The sequence below is a fragment of the Epinephelus fuscoguttatus genome, linkage group LG3 (genome assembly GCF_011397635.1).
Source record: "Epinephelus fuscoguttatus linkage group LG3, E.fuscoguttatus.final_Chr_v1".
Taxonomy (NCBI): domain Eukaryota; kingdom Metazoa; phylum Chordata; class Actinopteri; order Perciformes; family Serranidae; genus Epinephelus; species Epinephelus fuscoguttatus.
The window spans coordinates 23,553,459-23,568,765 of record NC_064754.1 but is presented as its reverse complement, the minus strand read 5'-3'; the positions used below and the strand labels follow the sequence as shown (position 1 = coordinate 23,568,765).

General features: G+C 41.2%; 1 protein-coding gene across 4 annotated transcripts in view; it reads left to right on the top strand.

Moving 5' to 3' along the window:
• Window positions 1-15,307, top strand: part of lrba (LPS responsive beige-like anchor protein) — a 238,092-nt gene that overhangs the window by 181,895 nt on the left and 40,890 nt on the right. For all 4 annotated transcript variants that reach the window (XM_049572340.1, XM_049572341.1, XM_049572339.1 and 1 more), the window contains exons 44-46: window positions 630-770; window positions 2,198-2,317; window positions 6,252-6,404. In XM_049572340.1, coding sequence (XP_049428297.1) covers window positions 630-770; window positions 2,198-2,317; window positions 6,252-6,404 — 414 coding nt within the window. The remainder of the gene's footprint in view (window positions 1-629; window positions 771-2,197; window positions 2,318-6,251; window positions 6,405-15,307) is intronic.

Below are 15,307 nucleotides of genomic sequence, written 5' to 3'. Positions count from 1 at the left end.
GAGAGGGAGAGAGGGAGAGAGATGAAGGGGGGGTTGAGGGAATAAGGCACAGCCAGCAGAAGACTAATAAAAATTGAACCAGCCTGAAAGTGATTTCTATAAATGAGTATTTAAATAATAGCCGAGCAGTACAGGGTTATTGGTTTTGCAGAGCGATGGAAAATTAATGCAACTTAACCATTTTTCTAGACTACGAATAGGGCCGGTGACCAGTGTATTAGTTACAGATTAATAAAAAGTAGAAATTAAAGGAACCCTCAGCCTTGCTATTGATATTCCTAGTAGGCACTCTTTCATTGGAGCGCATTAGTTTTCTCTGACAGACTACAGCTGCGGGGGCTCTGTTTCACAGCCTCTAAAAAGCACTCTGTGGGAAAGGATTGATCTCTGTCTGAAGGGAAACATCATCTAATATTCATTTGAAATTGCACAAAGGTTACCAGCTTAATTTGCCGTGCAACTGTTATGCTGCAAAGAGTGGACCGTGGATGTATACATGCCCATGTGTTTGTCATTTCTCTTGTCTTTATCTCTGTTTCCGTGTTGAGCAGCAGTTAAAGGAAGTTGCAGGTTATTTCTCATTTTTTAACATATCTGAAAATATCTTTGATGTTTCAATTTCTCCACAGCCTATTGGTGCTTTGAACCCCAAGAGGGCAGCATTCTTTTCAGACCGATATGAGTCCTGGGAGGATGATCAGGTGCCGAAGTTCCACTATGGCACCCACTATTCCACCTCCAGCTTCACCTTGATGTGGCTACTGCGAATCGTAAGTGCAATGTGTATAAAAAAAAATCCAGAATTCTTTTCATTATTGGTCATTTTGAGTCTTGTGTAGCATCTGTAGTTGTCCTAAAATCTCAAAATAAAGCATCCAGAAAATTCTATGTATACCTAAGTGTAGTCTAGGATATTGCTCTTCAGTTTATAGATGGTGCAGCTCAAACATTAGCGGTGAAAAAGGCCCCATTTCTGCTCAGTTTTTAGAATATACATAGCAATATGCATATCCAGCTTATCTGTCAAACATGGGTTTTTAAATTTATATTCACTGTTTCCCTTTGGCGTTTTATACTATCATGAATCCATTTTTAATTAGGCACCTACTTCCTAGAAACCCATTTATTTATATCAAATTGAAAGTATGTGTGTGGTAAATATTGTGCAACATGCATATTGTTCCTCATTTATTGCTGCTCATGATTTATTATATGATATGATGTTGCTGTATAATAATAGAACAACAACAAAAACAGTGCAATCAATGTCCGCAATGAAAAAAAATGATCCACCCGAGCAAAGTATTAAAATAATAAAGGAATACCAGGTATTCTGTGTGATTTGATTAATTTTTGAGGAGCGCTTGTTGTGCAGCCGAGTGCTCTCCTTCACTACCTTTTGTTGAATGGATGCCATCAATCTTTCCATACTGCACTCTAGGGAGAAGGAGGTTACTAAGTTTCTCCAATGTGCAGTTTTCTCCTGTTATTGTCCCAGTAGCTCACTGTCTCAGTGACTCCCAGCGGAGTTACCGCATTGATCCCTGCACATCATTAGCGAGCTTACTCTAAAGCCACTTTACCAGAAACCCTCACTTACAGCTCTCACTTAAAGATCAAACTTAACATCAGAGAGAAACTGGAAAAAAAAAATGTTGCAAGGAATGTGAACTATTTTTGTGTGTTGTGTTTTTATTTGTGAGATTTTATAGTGTGCTTAATCCTGTTTTGTTGTTTTAGCTACACAAAGGGAGGAAAAGTGGTTAACCTCTTTTTTAATGAATGAGGCATGTGTCATTTCAGGCTGCTTAATTAGCCATCTACAGTATTAGTTTGCAGCTGTGTGACCATGCAGCATATTGTGCCCATGTCACTTGGGGGCTATTGCATCAGAGGGACAGCTATTGATTGATCGGCCCTAACAAGATTATACATGATTAGAAATGCATCAGTAGCACAAGTGTATTGGCTTTAGTAGCTCACTGGGATTATTTCACTTGTTCATTTTGGATTCCAGTTTGTTAGAGGGTGTGGATAAAGAGTAGATTTTGGTTCAAATCTGTTGACCTAGTGCTGTGTTGAACTACAAGACAGACTTTTATTGCGTGCTTTTATTGCACACAAGGGATTCAATTTTAGCCAATTACAGCAGCTGAATCCTGTGGCTTATTTCACGCATTTTTCCCTTAATCAACAGGAACCCTTCACCACGTTTTTTCTCAACTTCCAAGGAGGGAAGTTTGACCACGCTGACCGCACCTTCTCCTCAGTGTCCAGGGCGTGGAGGAACTGCCAGAGAGACACATCTGATGTGAAGGTACTGTGCGCACACACTGATGCACATGATGGTGAAATACTTTCCAAAAGAAAAAGTTACCTTCTTTCCTTTTAAGATGGTTGACTTGTAAGAAGGTTAGAAGTTAGGGGAGATAAAGGACTGAGCGCTCTAGCAGGATAAATCCCCATCCAGCATCCTTGCAGACAAAGAAGAAAAGGTTTCAAAAGAGTAATGTCCAGTCACTACCAATCATTGTCTCTATGCAATGAAAGCTTCCTGGTCTTCTGATCAAAGCGTTAGACTAATCCTCATCTGTCCCAGCCGTCTGTCTCAGATTCAGCCAGCTATAACGTGGACTTGAATCCCTGCCCATTGGGCCCCCAAACTCTGCTGAGCTGTTGGATCTGCCCTGCAACAGCACAGGTCATTCTCATACTGAAGGCCTTCGAACCCCCAGTGCACACTTTAACTGCACTCCTAAAACATTTACGACTACAGTCAGACATTCTCTGTCAAAGCCGGGTTTTGCTTGGTCTCCTGGCACTGGGTCACTGGATGGGGGAACAGCAGTGGTGTTGGGGGTTTTGACGCTTGATTGCGTTTACCCCCCCCCATCCCACCGATAAAACATATGGATTGTGTTACCACGTCGCTGGCCAATGCTTGATTGCGAAAGCCCAACAAGAGCCCTCGTTTGCTCTCTCAGTCTAGACCTGTCAATGTGGATCAAACTGTGAGAGCTCAACCTCAGATCAAAATAAAGGGGAAATCTGGACCACATCACTTTGTTTCCATGTTCAGTTCGAATTCTTAGAATATTTTGAATGAGAGTCGGTCGACTTTATCCACTTGGACGCACACATTCATGTTCTCTGCAAAAGAGGAATTAAGGATGAGATGTATCAATTTAGTATGCTAAGTACACCATTTAGCTTTAGCATTTGAGCCATTGATAGCAACCCTCTGTCCCTGCCAGAGGGCAAAAAGCCCCAGTGTTTTCTTACCCCACTGGTAAAGAAGGGGTGATAATAGCTTACAACACCCAGATTCAATGCGTCTCTAGCCTGGGTGACGCTAGCATGACCTGCAGTCCCCAATCCCCTGACCCCTAGCCCCAGCCCAAAGGCATCAGAGGGGGAGAGAGAAGAGCAGAGGGCTTAGAGGTAGCAACAGTGGAAGTGTAGCAGAGGAGCCCAGAGGCCAGAGCCCCTTCCAGTGACCCATGACAGGACAGGATTGGGGATCAGAGGGGCTGGCCTCTGACCAGGCCGGAGCAAAGGGGCCACTGCACATAATGGTCCATGTAAGGCGGGCTGGAGTGTTGGGGAGCGAAGCCCTCAAGGTTTTGTTAGTATGTGGATGTATGTGTGTGTGTGCATCCTGCCACCTCCAGCTCAGATTTACAGCACGCTGCAGCCAGTGAACCTGGGTGAGCTGGAGGCCTCGTTAAGAGGCTGACCTTTAGTTTTAGGTCAGGTTTTGTGGAGTGAGGAGATTTCAGAAGTGAGGAAGTGCTGTGTTGTTTTAAACCTATGTGTTTGCTTGCTCATTTGATTGGATGTCTTCACCCCATTGATGAGAGGTGGATGTATTGTACAGCTAATCTTAAAAAAAGGGGGGGTCATGTTGTTAAAGGAGTGTATTTGTTTGTTTTTGTGTCGAGATCACGTTGCATATGACCAAGCTTGTAAAGAAAAAAAAAAAAAAGTTTTAAAAACACCCTCACTAGTGAAAAGTAACGCCAACCACTGACTTACTCTTGTTTGGCGTTTCGCTTGGATTTATTTGCGTTTTTTCGATCCTGTGTCTCTTGGATGCCTGCTGTTTACGGTCTGGCACCTGGTCGCTACCTTTTTATAAAGCCCCGACCTCACCTGAACGCTGTGGGGGTAAACGGCCATAAACATCCCTGGCACAGAGAATAAGACAAATATAAGAAAATACAGGCAGAGGGCAGTCTCTGAAGGAAAATACACCACCACACATTGGGTTTTTTTTTTTAGGAAAACCCTGCATAGTATATTTTCAAACCTTGCCGCTCAGGCTCAAGTTTTAGCATGTAATAGTTGTATGATGTCTTTGTTGCTCTTTGCCTTACAGACTAAAGCATGTCAGCTTGGTGTTGGCGGTGGTTTGTTCATCTCTGATGTCAGATTGTCAACATGTTTGTATCTTTCTCTCCTTCTCCAGAGCACAAGTCAGCACTTGTGGTCACAAAGGCTTTATTCACAGACAGCAGGGCTACCGTCAAATCCCCAAAATGAACGCGTCTATATTTTGAAACCATAGAGTTTGACGAGTCATACCATGACATACGACAAGATTTAAGAGGTTTATTAGACTGAATATTACCACTATTGTACTTTTTACTATCCAAAATGCTCTGTGTTATACAGTAAGATATATTAAAGGTAGGCTGTGCTATGCAGGGTTTTCTGAGAAAACAATGGATAGACTCGTCCAAAATAAACTGTAATAATGTAGCAGCTATGTGCCAGACCATCAGCAGCAGACATCCAGAAGGGAGCTATGAAAATTGCAGACACAGGGCTGACAAAAATGCAAATATAGCGAGTAGAGCTCCAAGGTTTAGTCGTTTTATCAGTTAGTCAGTCAAAAGATCGAAAATCCCCAACTCATTTTTAAAGCAAAAACGTCAAACGTGCTGGTTCCAGGTTCTTAAATATGAGAATATTCTGCTTTTCTTCATCATTTATGATAGTAACTGAAGAGTCTTTGGGTTTTGGAGTGGTGGTGAGCATTTTTCACAAGTTTTTGACTTTTTACAGTCTGAGCAATTAATCAGTTTATTATGAAAATCATCAGCAGATTTGTCTATAAGGAAAACAGTTGTTAGTTGCAGCCCTAATAGCGAGCAGACAACTCATGGGGTTGGCTTTCACTTTCTCCGGCGATACTCTTACAAACAGTAGCCAACAATTCCTGGATAGTATACCTTTCATACAGTATATTAACATCAGTAGTTACTATTTACATAAAACAGCCAACAACTGAGACACTCTGGTCCATCCTTGTGTTTCACAATCAGTGAGAGGCACCTACAATTTGAACATTACAGTTGAGGCCTGGAATGCAGTTTGGATTCATCTACATGTTTTTAAGCTCAAACTCAATCTTAAATGTTTATTCTCATTGCAGCCAGTTCTGCTTTGTTAAAAATGACGAATGGCTAAATGTATCAGGTTACATCTCATGTCATAACTGTGTTTCTCTTCACTACCTGCCAGTTAGAAAATACTTTGTGTTGTTTGGGACAGCCAAATAAAATCATCATAGTTAGGAAAGAATTTGGCTGACTGTGACTTTTTCTGTTGTTGTGGAAGAGGGGGGGAGCAGGGAAAAAAGTTTCTCTGCTGCTTAGATACAGACAAACAAGTACTGAAAAGGGAAAAACCACAATCCAGTGCACGCTCGGGGTTTTTGACATCTTCTATAGTGGCCAAAGCACAAATGTGGGCAGCAGACAGGCAGTCAGAAATGTAATTACCATGAATAATTGTACAATTTGGAAAACTCCACTGTGTAACTGTTGTAACAGACACACAGAGAGCAATCTCTAAATCATTTCTAAACTGGATTTATACAGGGATTGCATTTCTGTTTTTCTTGCACTTTTTTGTCTTGTTCTTCTTCAGCTTAATACTCTTGGACATACTCAGATCACACCTTTCCTAATCCAATCTCTTTACTTGGGCTGGTTGGTGGTTTCTGTTAGCCTTCTGTAGTTTTCGAAAAATCCCTCATTTAGAACTATCAGTTTACCCATAACTAAGCTTATGTCAGCTATTTGGGTATAATCGTAAATGGTATCATTGTTGATGTCATCACTTTTTAGGTAGGTGGGTAGGTAGGTAGGTACTTTATTAATCCCCTTGAGGAGAAATTTCAGAAATTTGCCTGTAGTGTTGTAATTAACCAGTGAAAATGTGTCTCCATGTCTGTATCCATGCAGGAGCTGATCCCAGAGTTCTACTACCTCCCCGAGATGTTTGTCAACGCCAACGATTACACCCTGGGAGTGATGGAGGACGGCACTGTGGTCTCTAATGTGGAGCTGCCGCCTTGGGCCAAGAGTCCAGAGGAGTTTGTGCGCATCAATCGCCTGGTAAGAAACTTGGACAGACAAAGGCATATCAAGCACAATATATAGGCATCAGTATAAAGAGTTAAAGGTCCAGTGTGTAGGATTCAAGGGGATATATTGGCAGAAATGGAATATATTATGATAGCTGTGTTTTCTTTGGTGTATCATCACCCGGAAATAAGAATGGTTGGGTTCTTGTTACCTTAGAATGAGCCGTTTATATCAACAGTGGGAGCAGGTTCATGGAGTCCGCCACATTGCACCGTCATGTTTTTATAGTATCCCAGAACAGATAAACCAAACACTGGCTTTAGATAGGGCCATGTTTCCACATGGGCCTCTGTAGTTACCAGCCACTCCATGAGTAGCTGAACAGCGTCTAAGAAACACTATTTTTGGAGAGGAAGAGAGCTCTGCAGATAATTCAGCTTACAATAAAAACCTCCTGACAAATGAACACTGAAGGATTCCTAACTGGGAGTTCACACTTGGCACACGAGAGAAGTTTCAGATGGTTGCAATCTGCAATCCTTACCACTACATGCCACTAAATCCTTTGCATAAGAACTTTAAATTATTGTTATAGTCAAGATTATGTTTAATTTGCAATATCTACATTTGCTGATACACATTGTAAACACACATGCGTATTTCTACCTCTGTCTCATGTCACATAAACCAGACCCACTGAGGTCTCGCCCGAGGTTTCCGCCCCTCCTATTTTAGCTGGAAATGCTAATTCAAAGAGACAGTGTTATTTCCTGATCGTCTCACAGTTCTTCCTGTTACCTGAGCCTCCCGCTCCTCCGACATGCCCCAGCTCTCAGATTGCTGTGTTGGCAAAGTGATCTAACATCACCTCACCCTCCGATCCCCTATCCACCTCACCATCTCTCTCTCTGCTCCTGCTCCGTCCACTCTCACGCGCGGGTGTGTGTGTGTGTGTGTGTGTGTGTGTGTGTGTGTGTGTGTGTGTGTGTGTGTGTGTGTGTGTGTGTTATTGGGACTGTGTTTTTGTGTAGAGGAATGATACAGTATCCTGTTTCTGATCTCCCCTTCCCGCCCGCTCAGCCCAAAGCAGAAATATTCAGTGTATATGCATGTCGGATGTTGTCAGACTTGCTGTCATATTTTCATTGTAGATGGTCTCTCTTTTCATACGCACGCACACACACACACACACACACACACACACACACACACACACACTAGATCGTGAAACTAAGGCAACTCTTTAGATCAGATTACCTTGCTTTGCTGTAGAAGGTCAAAAAGCACCAGATAGATTTATTATATCTGTTGTGTGTTTTGCTGGAGCTCTTTATCATTCGTACTTTAGTCCTTTAACTTCAAAAACTTGTTGACTTATTACAGAGTTTTACTGATACTCAAAGGCCACGCTGTCCTTGTAAATGAAGATGTGTTGTTAGGATAAATAGGGTAAAATTAAAGAGGAAAATATAAAGAAGATATATTGCATACGTAGGTTATAATGCAAATAATTATGGCTGTATTTTTGTTGCTTTAAAAATTGTTTTTGACTTCTTTCACAGGCCACAATCCCTCTCAGTAAAATATTTGTTTGGGGTAGAAACAGATGTAGATTCATGTGCGATGTGTGCCCACAGTAGTAATGGGTGCTGATGAGGCTGGGTGTGCTCTGTGACCTGTGTAGTCTTGTGGTGGGCTCTGTTAACCAGCCTGCTGATATGACCAGGCCCCTATCATTAATCACACACTTCTCCCTCTTCGGCTGTCACCATGGTCCAAGCCAAGGTGGATGTATCGGGGGAAGCTTGTTCTGGAGGCGGTTTGCAGTTTGGCAGTTTTGTACCCAGTCGGGGAATTGTGTTAATTTCGGCTGCCACAGAAGGACTATACTTGTATTTTTGATAATCATCCAGCAAAGAAGCTTTGAGATAAGACTGTTGTCATGTAGTGTTGAAAACATTAGTTTGTCTTTTGTTTTAAGCAATTTCTTTTTTTAAATAGCAAAGAAAAAAATGTATACAGCCTCTAAAATACGAGGATTTACTGTATTTGTCTATGTTTTGTCATTATCTCTGCCAGGAAGATAATGTTTTGGATTTGGTTTGTTTGTTTGCTCATCAGCAGGGTTGCAGAAAAACTACTGGCCCAGTTTTAAAAAAAACCCAGTAAATTCTGGGGTGGATCCACAAGTTATTTTTCATTTTAGCTGACATTGCAAGATAGGTAATTTGACCGTGGTGGAATAAAAGCAGTTCATCTTAAAACCCAGTAAATGATAGTGAAGTTCAGTAGTGACAAAACATGGCCAATTGTAAAAATACAATGACTCCATGTCACAGTCCACATTCACGGGTACCAGTAATCCTCTGGGGTAGCCTACACAGGTAGCTGCTCAGACTTCATGCAGTCGTTATGGAGCACTCAGAGACAGTGGCTTCATGGGAGAACTGGTACAACACCACTTCAAGTGTTTCAACGCTTTTTTTTCCCCCGCAAACTAAATGCACACACATCATGGAACTGATTATACTCTTACTGACATTCAGATGTGAACTGTCTGCAAAGAATTCCACCAGAGATATTCATTTAAATTTGACTCAAAAAGAATCATTGTTCACATACAGTTTTTCAACAACTGCCACGTTCATGAAGCCATTTCATTTTATGTGTCTTCATATGTACACGATTAAGTGTTCTCTGGCTTTAACAAATGCATAAGTATATGGAATATTTCCTGTTATGAAACACATAATGAATGCACAGCTGAGATTTAACTGGGCAAAACATATTTTGCATAGTTCTAATAGTTTTGGAAATAAATCCAGACATATGCAGGGTGTCTGCAGATCCTTAAAAAGTCTTAAAATGTCTTAAATTCAGTTTTATATGTCATTAAATAGTCTCAAACTTGAATTTGTGAGGTCTTAACTGCTACAAACATTTTATTTAATTTAATTTTACATCTTTTAATTTCTTTTTGTTAAGATGAGTGAAGTTTTTCTATGTAAAAGTCTTTAAAAAACTATAATACTGGCATTTTACTTTGTACTTGAACTTCGAGTTGGCAAATGTAGATCAACTTAACTCACTCTAATAACCATATTCCTACATAACACTTACCTGTGCACATGACCACATATAAACTACGTGTCTGCAATGCTTACCTGTGATGCTTAAATAGGTAAAACAAAATGATTTGTCCAAAAATGGGTCCTAAATTTGGTCAAAAGGTGTCTTGAAAGGGTCTTAAATATCATTAAATTTAACTGTCTGATACCTGTAGATACCGTGATATATAGTGGTTGCACTTGCAGATTTGCATATCATAGAAGACTATTGGCCTTAGCGGAGGTCTGCGCTCTCCAAGTGCCCTTCTAGTTTAAATACCTGTGTGTTTTGGACTATTGCTCAGACCTAATAAGTAATCTGAAAATATTGGCCTATAATGTGCATTTTTTCACATTTTTAAGATAGTTTATAGACCAAGTTAATCAATTAATCAGTAAAATTATTAACAGATTAATTGATAATGTCATAATTTGTCATTTTTCTATTGTAGCACAAATGGTTTCACCATTTATTACCATCTTACTTTGCAGTACTGTAGCTGTAATATTCCATCTTCACTGCTCTCCTGAGTAAATTGTGTTTAATATATATACAAGCAGAACATACTCACCTTTAGAATATTCACAATTTGGCTAATATTATTATATACACTAAAAATCAGTCAAAACAGTAACACCGAGGAAACCAACTTGTTAGCATCTGTGTGTTAATTTGCCTCGTGCTCCTGCAAGCACAAAGCGGCTTTTCACCGCCAGTTTAAGTGCGGCAGCCTCATCTACCTCTGCTCCCTTGATTTCCTCTGCTCCTTTCCTTTGTGCCCAATTTAGTACTGCAGAGGCAATTTAGGCTTATCCAAATGGTCCACATTCATGCACAGCTACCTGCTAGTTACTGCTTCCAGGCTGATAAAATTTCCGTCTGTGGTTTCTTTTTCTACTGTGTGCAAATTGAGATATTGATCCAGTGTGCAGTTGAGCCGAGCAGGCAGGTGTAGGTGCACAGAAACATAACAAGCTCAGTAAAAAAAAAAAAAAAAAAAAAGGAGCTTTCTGAGGTCTCATAAGGGGACTGTAAAAATCTGCTTTCTAACCACATAGACACAGTGAGTATGTAACACTGCTGATCAATAAACCTCATATATGGGTAGTAAAGTTATTCTCAGATTGATCCATTGCTGCAAGATGTTGGCTTCACACGTTAATATATTTTTCATGTTGTGTTAATTTTTTTTTCATACAAAAAACAGCATTTAGATTATGTCTTATAGAGACTCTGATCAGTTAACATTACAGTGTCAGCACTGGGTGTATTGGATCTTTAAGGGAACCAGTCGTACAGTACTACAAAACATATACACACAGAATCAGAGAGGCAGAGTGCAAGAGGTTGGACAGGAAGAATAAAGGAAAAATTGGGCCGTGGACGAGGCAAAGGGAGGGATGTGTGGGTGGACAGGTCTCTGGTCATGACAGATAGCTGGCATTAGAGGGTGTCAGCTGGCAACTGTGGTACTGTTGGGAGAGAGATGAGCATGGTGGAGAAAAGAGAGGAAGACTGAAGGAGTTAATGGGCTGTTTGGCTCTCTTTAGCTTGTCTGCTGCTAATGGCCTCGCAACACAAGGATAGACAGCAGGAGAGAACACGCAAACACACGCAAATGCACACACGCGTGCAAACACACACATGCCTGCTGTCTCCACTCTGGTTATGAGCCCTAGATGATTAACAGCTAATTAGGGCCCAATCTGGAAAGGCCATTAAAAGCCTCTCACAGTAAAGGATTGTGCTGCTGTGCAAAACGGCAGCTTGTTTTTGTTGTTGTGAGTGAGAGTTGCATGGTTGGTAATGAAAAAAAAAAAAGAAACATCCAGCAGAAGATAGATATAAACATTACATCAAACTGCAGCCTGGTTTATATTGCTCTGGTGTTGGAAGTGTCATAGTCCATCACTAATGTTTAGTAAAAAGTGTGTTGCATGGCAACAGATTAACTGTGAGTGTGTGCCTACGCAAATTGTTGTTTAACCTCTGGCTTACACAACACTGAAGGCTCCAGCTCAGTTGAAAACCATAGCTTTGATGTGTTTTCGACTGGTTGGATTTTAGACAGACTTACTGGAGACAAAGCACCTTCGCTACACTGAAGTGCCTACAGTGTACTCAAACGCTTGCTTGTAAAGGCACACTCCCTTTTTCTTGACCCATCACAAACCCACACACACGCACGCATGCAGAGACAGCGGGTCTTAAAGCGGCATGCCACAGAGATCAGGGGCTGCTTGTTGTTTTTACCAGGAGGTCGAAGAAGAGGTTAAGAACTTGATCCCTCCTCCACCAGATAACTACATGTCTCTGGGCACTGTCAGCCTCTCTGACATTCCACTATATATGACCACATCTCATGTCTCAGGTCTGCTAACCATTAGTGCGATAGCAGGTGATCGTGTGTATATGCTTGTGCAAGTTTGTGGGCGCACATCAATGTTTACCTGTGCTGTCATGTGTCCAGGCTTCACTGGAGCTACAGATATGGAGCAGCCCAGACCACAGGCTGTTATAGTAGCCATCTTCTACTGTGAATAGTCTGAAAGAAGTCTAAGTGAGGATTTTCGGGGCTGTGATTTACACATTAAAGCAGCAAGAAGTCCTGGCAAGGAGGTCCTGGCCAAGACAGCAGCATAAAGAGTTTCACATATAAGAAAAAGCGGTCAAATATTCCTTAATCCTGTTTTTAAATCTCCCATGCTAATAATATAATCTACTTTAAGGCTACTCTGTCACTCACACCAAGATGAGGGAGCAAAAACTTTAAAACTACTTTCACCAAGGCAGTGTGGGTTTGAGAAATGACGTACATAAGTTGATGCTTGACCAAAGGTTGCAGCTACTAATAGTTTTAAGAGTCAGTAGAGAATATAAATGAGAAGGCAGTTTATGTAATATGACCTTATAAAGAAAATTTACTAGTGTTTCATTCTACAGTTGTATAAGAAGACATCTTTTTCATACAGACTGCACTGCTGTGTGCAGAAACCCGAGTTGGAGACGAAATGCATACTAATCTGTTATTTTGTAGGCTTAAACAGTATGTGAGATTTTTTAGTATGTCCGAAATGCTAATATGAAACCAGTAGAACCTGATCATACTGTTAACAGTGAATTATCACACACCAGCATAAATATCCCACAATGCAGTGCAGAAATGACGACAACATTCATAACAGACCATGACGGACAGCAACATAGTAGCTCTGTAATGTCGGCAAGGATTCAATTAATGTGTAAGCAGAACATTTCATTTTGCCAGGCGTCATATATTTTTCAAGTTTTGAATCATCATGCATGCTGTCAGGTTTTGCAGGTATTGGCAGGACAACTAAGATTGGCATGGTTTGCCATGGTTTCGCATCTCCAAATGGCAAGGAAGCTCTCAGGAAGTGATGTGATTATTACTAAGGCTGTCTCTTTTGGGCTTTGAATCTTTAGTAATAAATTACCTGCAAATATTTGAAGCGTCAACAGTAATCACTCCTGTTCATATAAGCTAATCGACCACCCGAACCCAACCCAACTGTAGTAGGGCAGAAGGAAGACTGTAGCATGCAATATTTGTTATTAATTACTCGTGTTGCCGGTTTGACCACATCACCAGATGCAAAGCAAGCACTTTATGACACTTTTCAGCCGCGGATAGCAGTCCACGTTTTGTCTCACCTTTTCCTTTGCCACGTTGGAAAGCCAAATTAATTGCTTGAAACGGGGGGTCAATGACTGCACTAAGGACACTGGCCTCATTCATGTCTGACGCTTGCCACCTCCTTTCAATTTCCACCACCAAGAAACACTCAAAAACTGAGTTGGACGTTGAATACCATGGCAATGATTGAAGGTTTGAAGCAATCGGGTCAGCCCTATTAATTACAGCGCAGTGCATCCAAAAAGTTACGTGCTACTGTTTATTCACACAAAAGTGCTGAATGATGGTACATATAGAAGGTATGTAGAGGATTTTTAGATGTAGTTATGGTTCTGGATCATTGTGTGACCAGTATGGTAGCTAATAGTCATGATGGTTCTCCAGATTTTATGCATCTTTATCCAAGACACTGATTTGTCCGTTAATAAGTGCCAACGAAGACTGCCCATTTTTCTTTTCTGTGAAAGTTGAGAGTGCAATCACCATCCAACCCATCTGAACTCTACGGGGCCCATTTGCTACTCTATAGTTCACATGTTTGGTTCCCTTCAGTCATCTGCGCTCTTGTAGTGCTGCTGACAGACCTGGAAACCACACACAGGGGAGAGACAGGCAGCGCATTACTTTCAGCCTTTTTCCCCTTTATAAAGCATCGGCTCACTCAAAGCAGTGACAGAGACATCACTTAAACTGCCCTCACAGAACGAGTGAGAGACTTTGCTCTTGTTGAATGGGCAAAGCCGATTGAGTGATGGGTCAGAAGTTGATACTGAGGGGCTTGACCACAGGTCACCACTACATGTGGTAAACCCTCACTGTAAGTACCCAACATGTCTCTGCTCTGTGGATGTTAGACACCAAAGTTGTGTGATTCTTTAAAAGTAAATAATGTTATCATTATGCTTAAAGTGTTTTATCTTACCTTGATGACATATTGGAGTTTGAGATTTGCCCAAATCCAGTCTTTATCTATCATTTTAACTGTGGCTGCATCTTTACTATTTTTCCATTGTAAAAATCTTAGGACCCCTATGACATTATGTACAAATGTGAGCCCATTCCACAAAACAATGATTTGGCAATCAGTCCGTAACTTTGGTGACTGATTAAGAACTTCATTATGGAGCTACAAAACCATTTCAGCTAAACATACTGTGCATTTTATAATGCACATGCATAGTTTCTTACTCTTGCGTCTCATGCCCTGATTTCAAGTAATAACTCTATTAAATCAAATTTTTGATGTTGACATTCAATCAGTATTGAAACAAATGACTCATTGAATAAACAATGACTCAAGCAGTCCCTGTAATGTGAAACGCTTATCCCTAGTGATCCTGGTAAGAAAAAAATCCCAGCTTTATCATTCTAAGCAGCTCTCAGTGACTTTCTGCACAATGTTTTTGCTTAATGATTGCATTTTTAAATCCCAGTAGTGATCAGACATTGCCTGAAATCGGACAGAACTGTCAACTTGTTACACTTGGTTTACATCTTCAGTCTTAAATTACAGCCACTCTTACCGATTTCCACTGGGGAAGGGCATTCTGTTTTCCCAAACCAGTCACTAGAGACCAGTGCGCCCGCCTTAATCTTACATCAATTAAGTCTACACTGATGAGTAGTCTTGCCAACATACTGGTATTGCTAAGGCTTTAAGAGTGGAGGGGAGCAAATTAGAAACAAACTACATTCCTCAATAGCATTCATTCATTTTTTTCCGTAACCACTTATCCTGTTAGGGTTTGCGAGGGTGCTGGAGCCTATACCAGCTGACACTGGGCAAGAGGCAGGGTACACCCTGGACAGGTCACCAGACTATCGCAGGGCTGGCACATAGAGACAGACAACCATTCACTCTCACATTCACACCTATGGACAGCTTAGAGTCACCAACTACCCTGCATGTCTTTGGACTGTGGGAGGAAGCCGGAGCACCCGCTGAACCAGGAACCCTCTGAACCACCGTGCCTCCTCAATAGCAGTGTGTATTATTACTACTTATTATTACTACTCATTGGCTCCAGCGCAGTGCTTGACAACACTTGACAACATCTTGACAATGGCATCAGCCCCGCTCATGAGGCTGATCGGCTCGTCCCCCTGCTGAGCGCATTGGAACGTTTTTTATTTCAATCGAGAAACTTGCTGTCTCATGTTATGATGC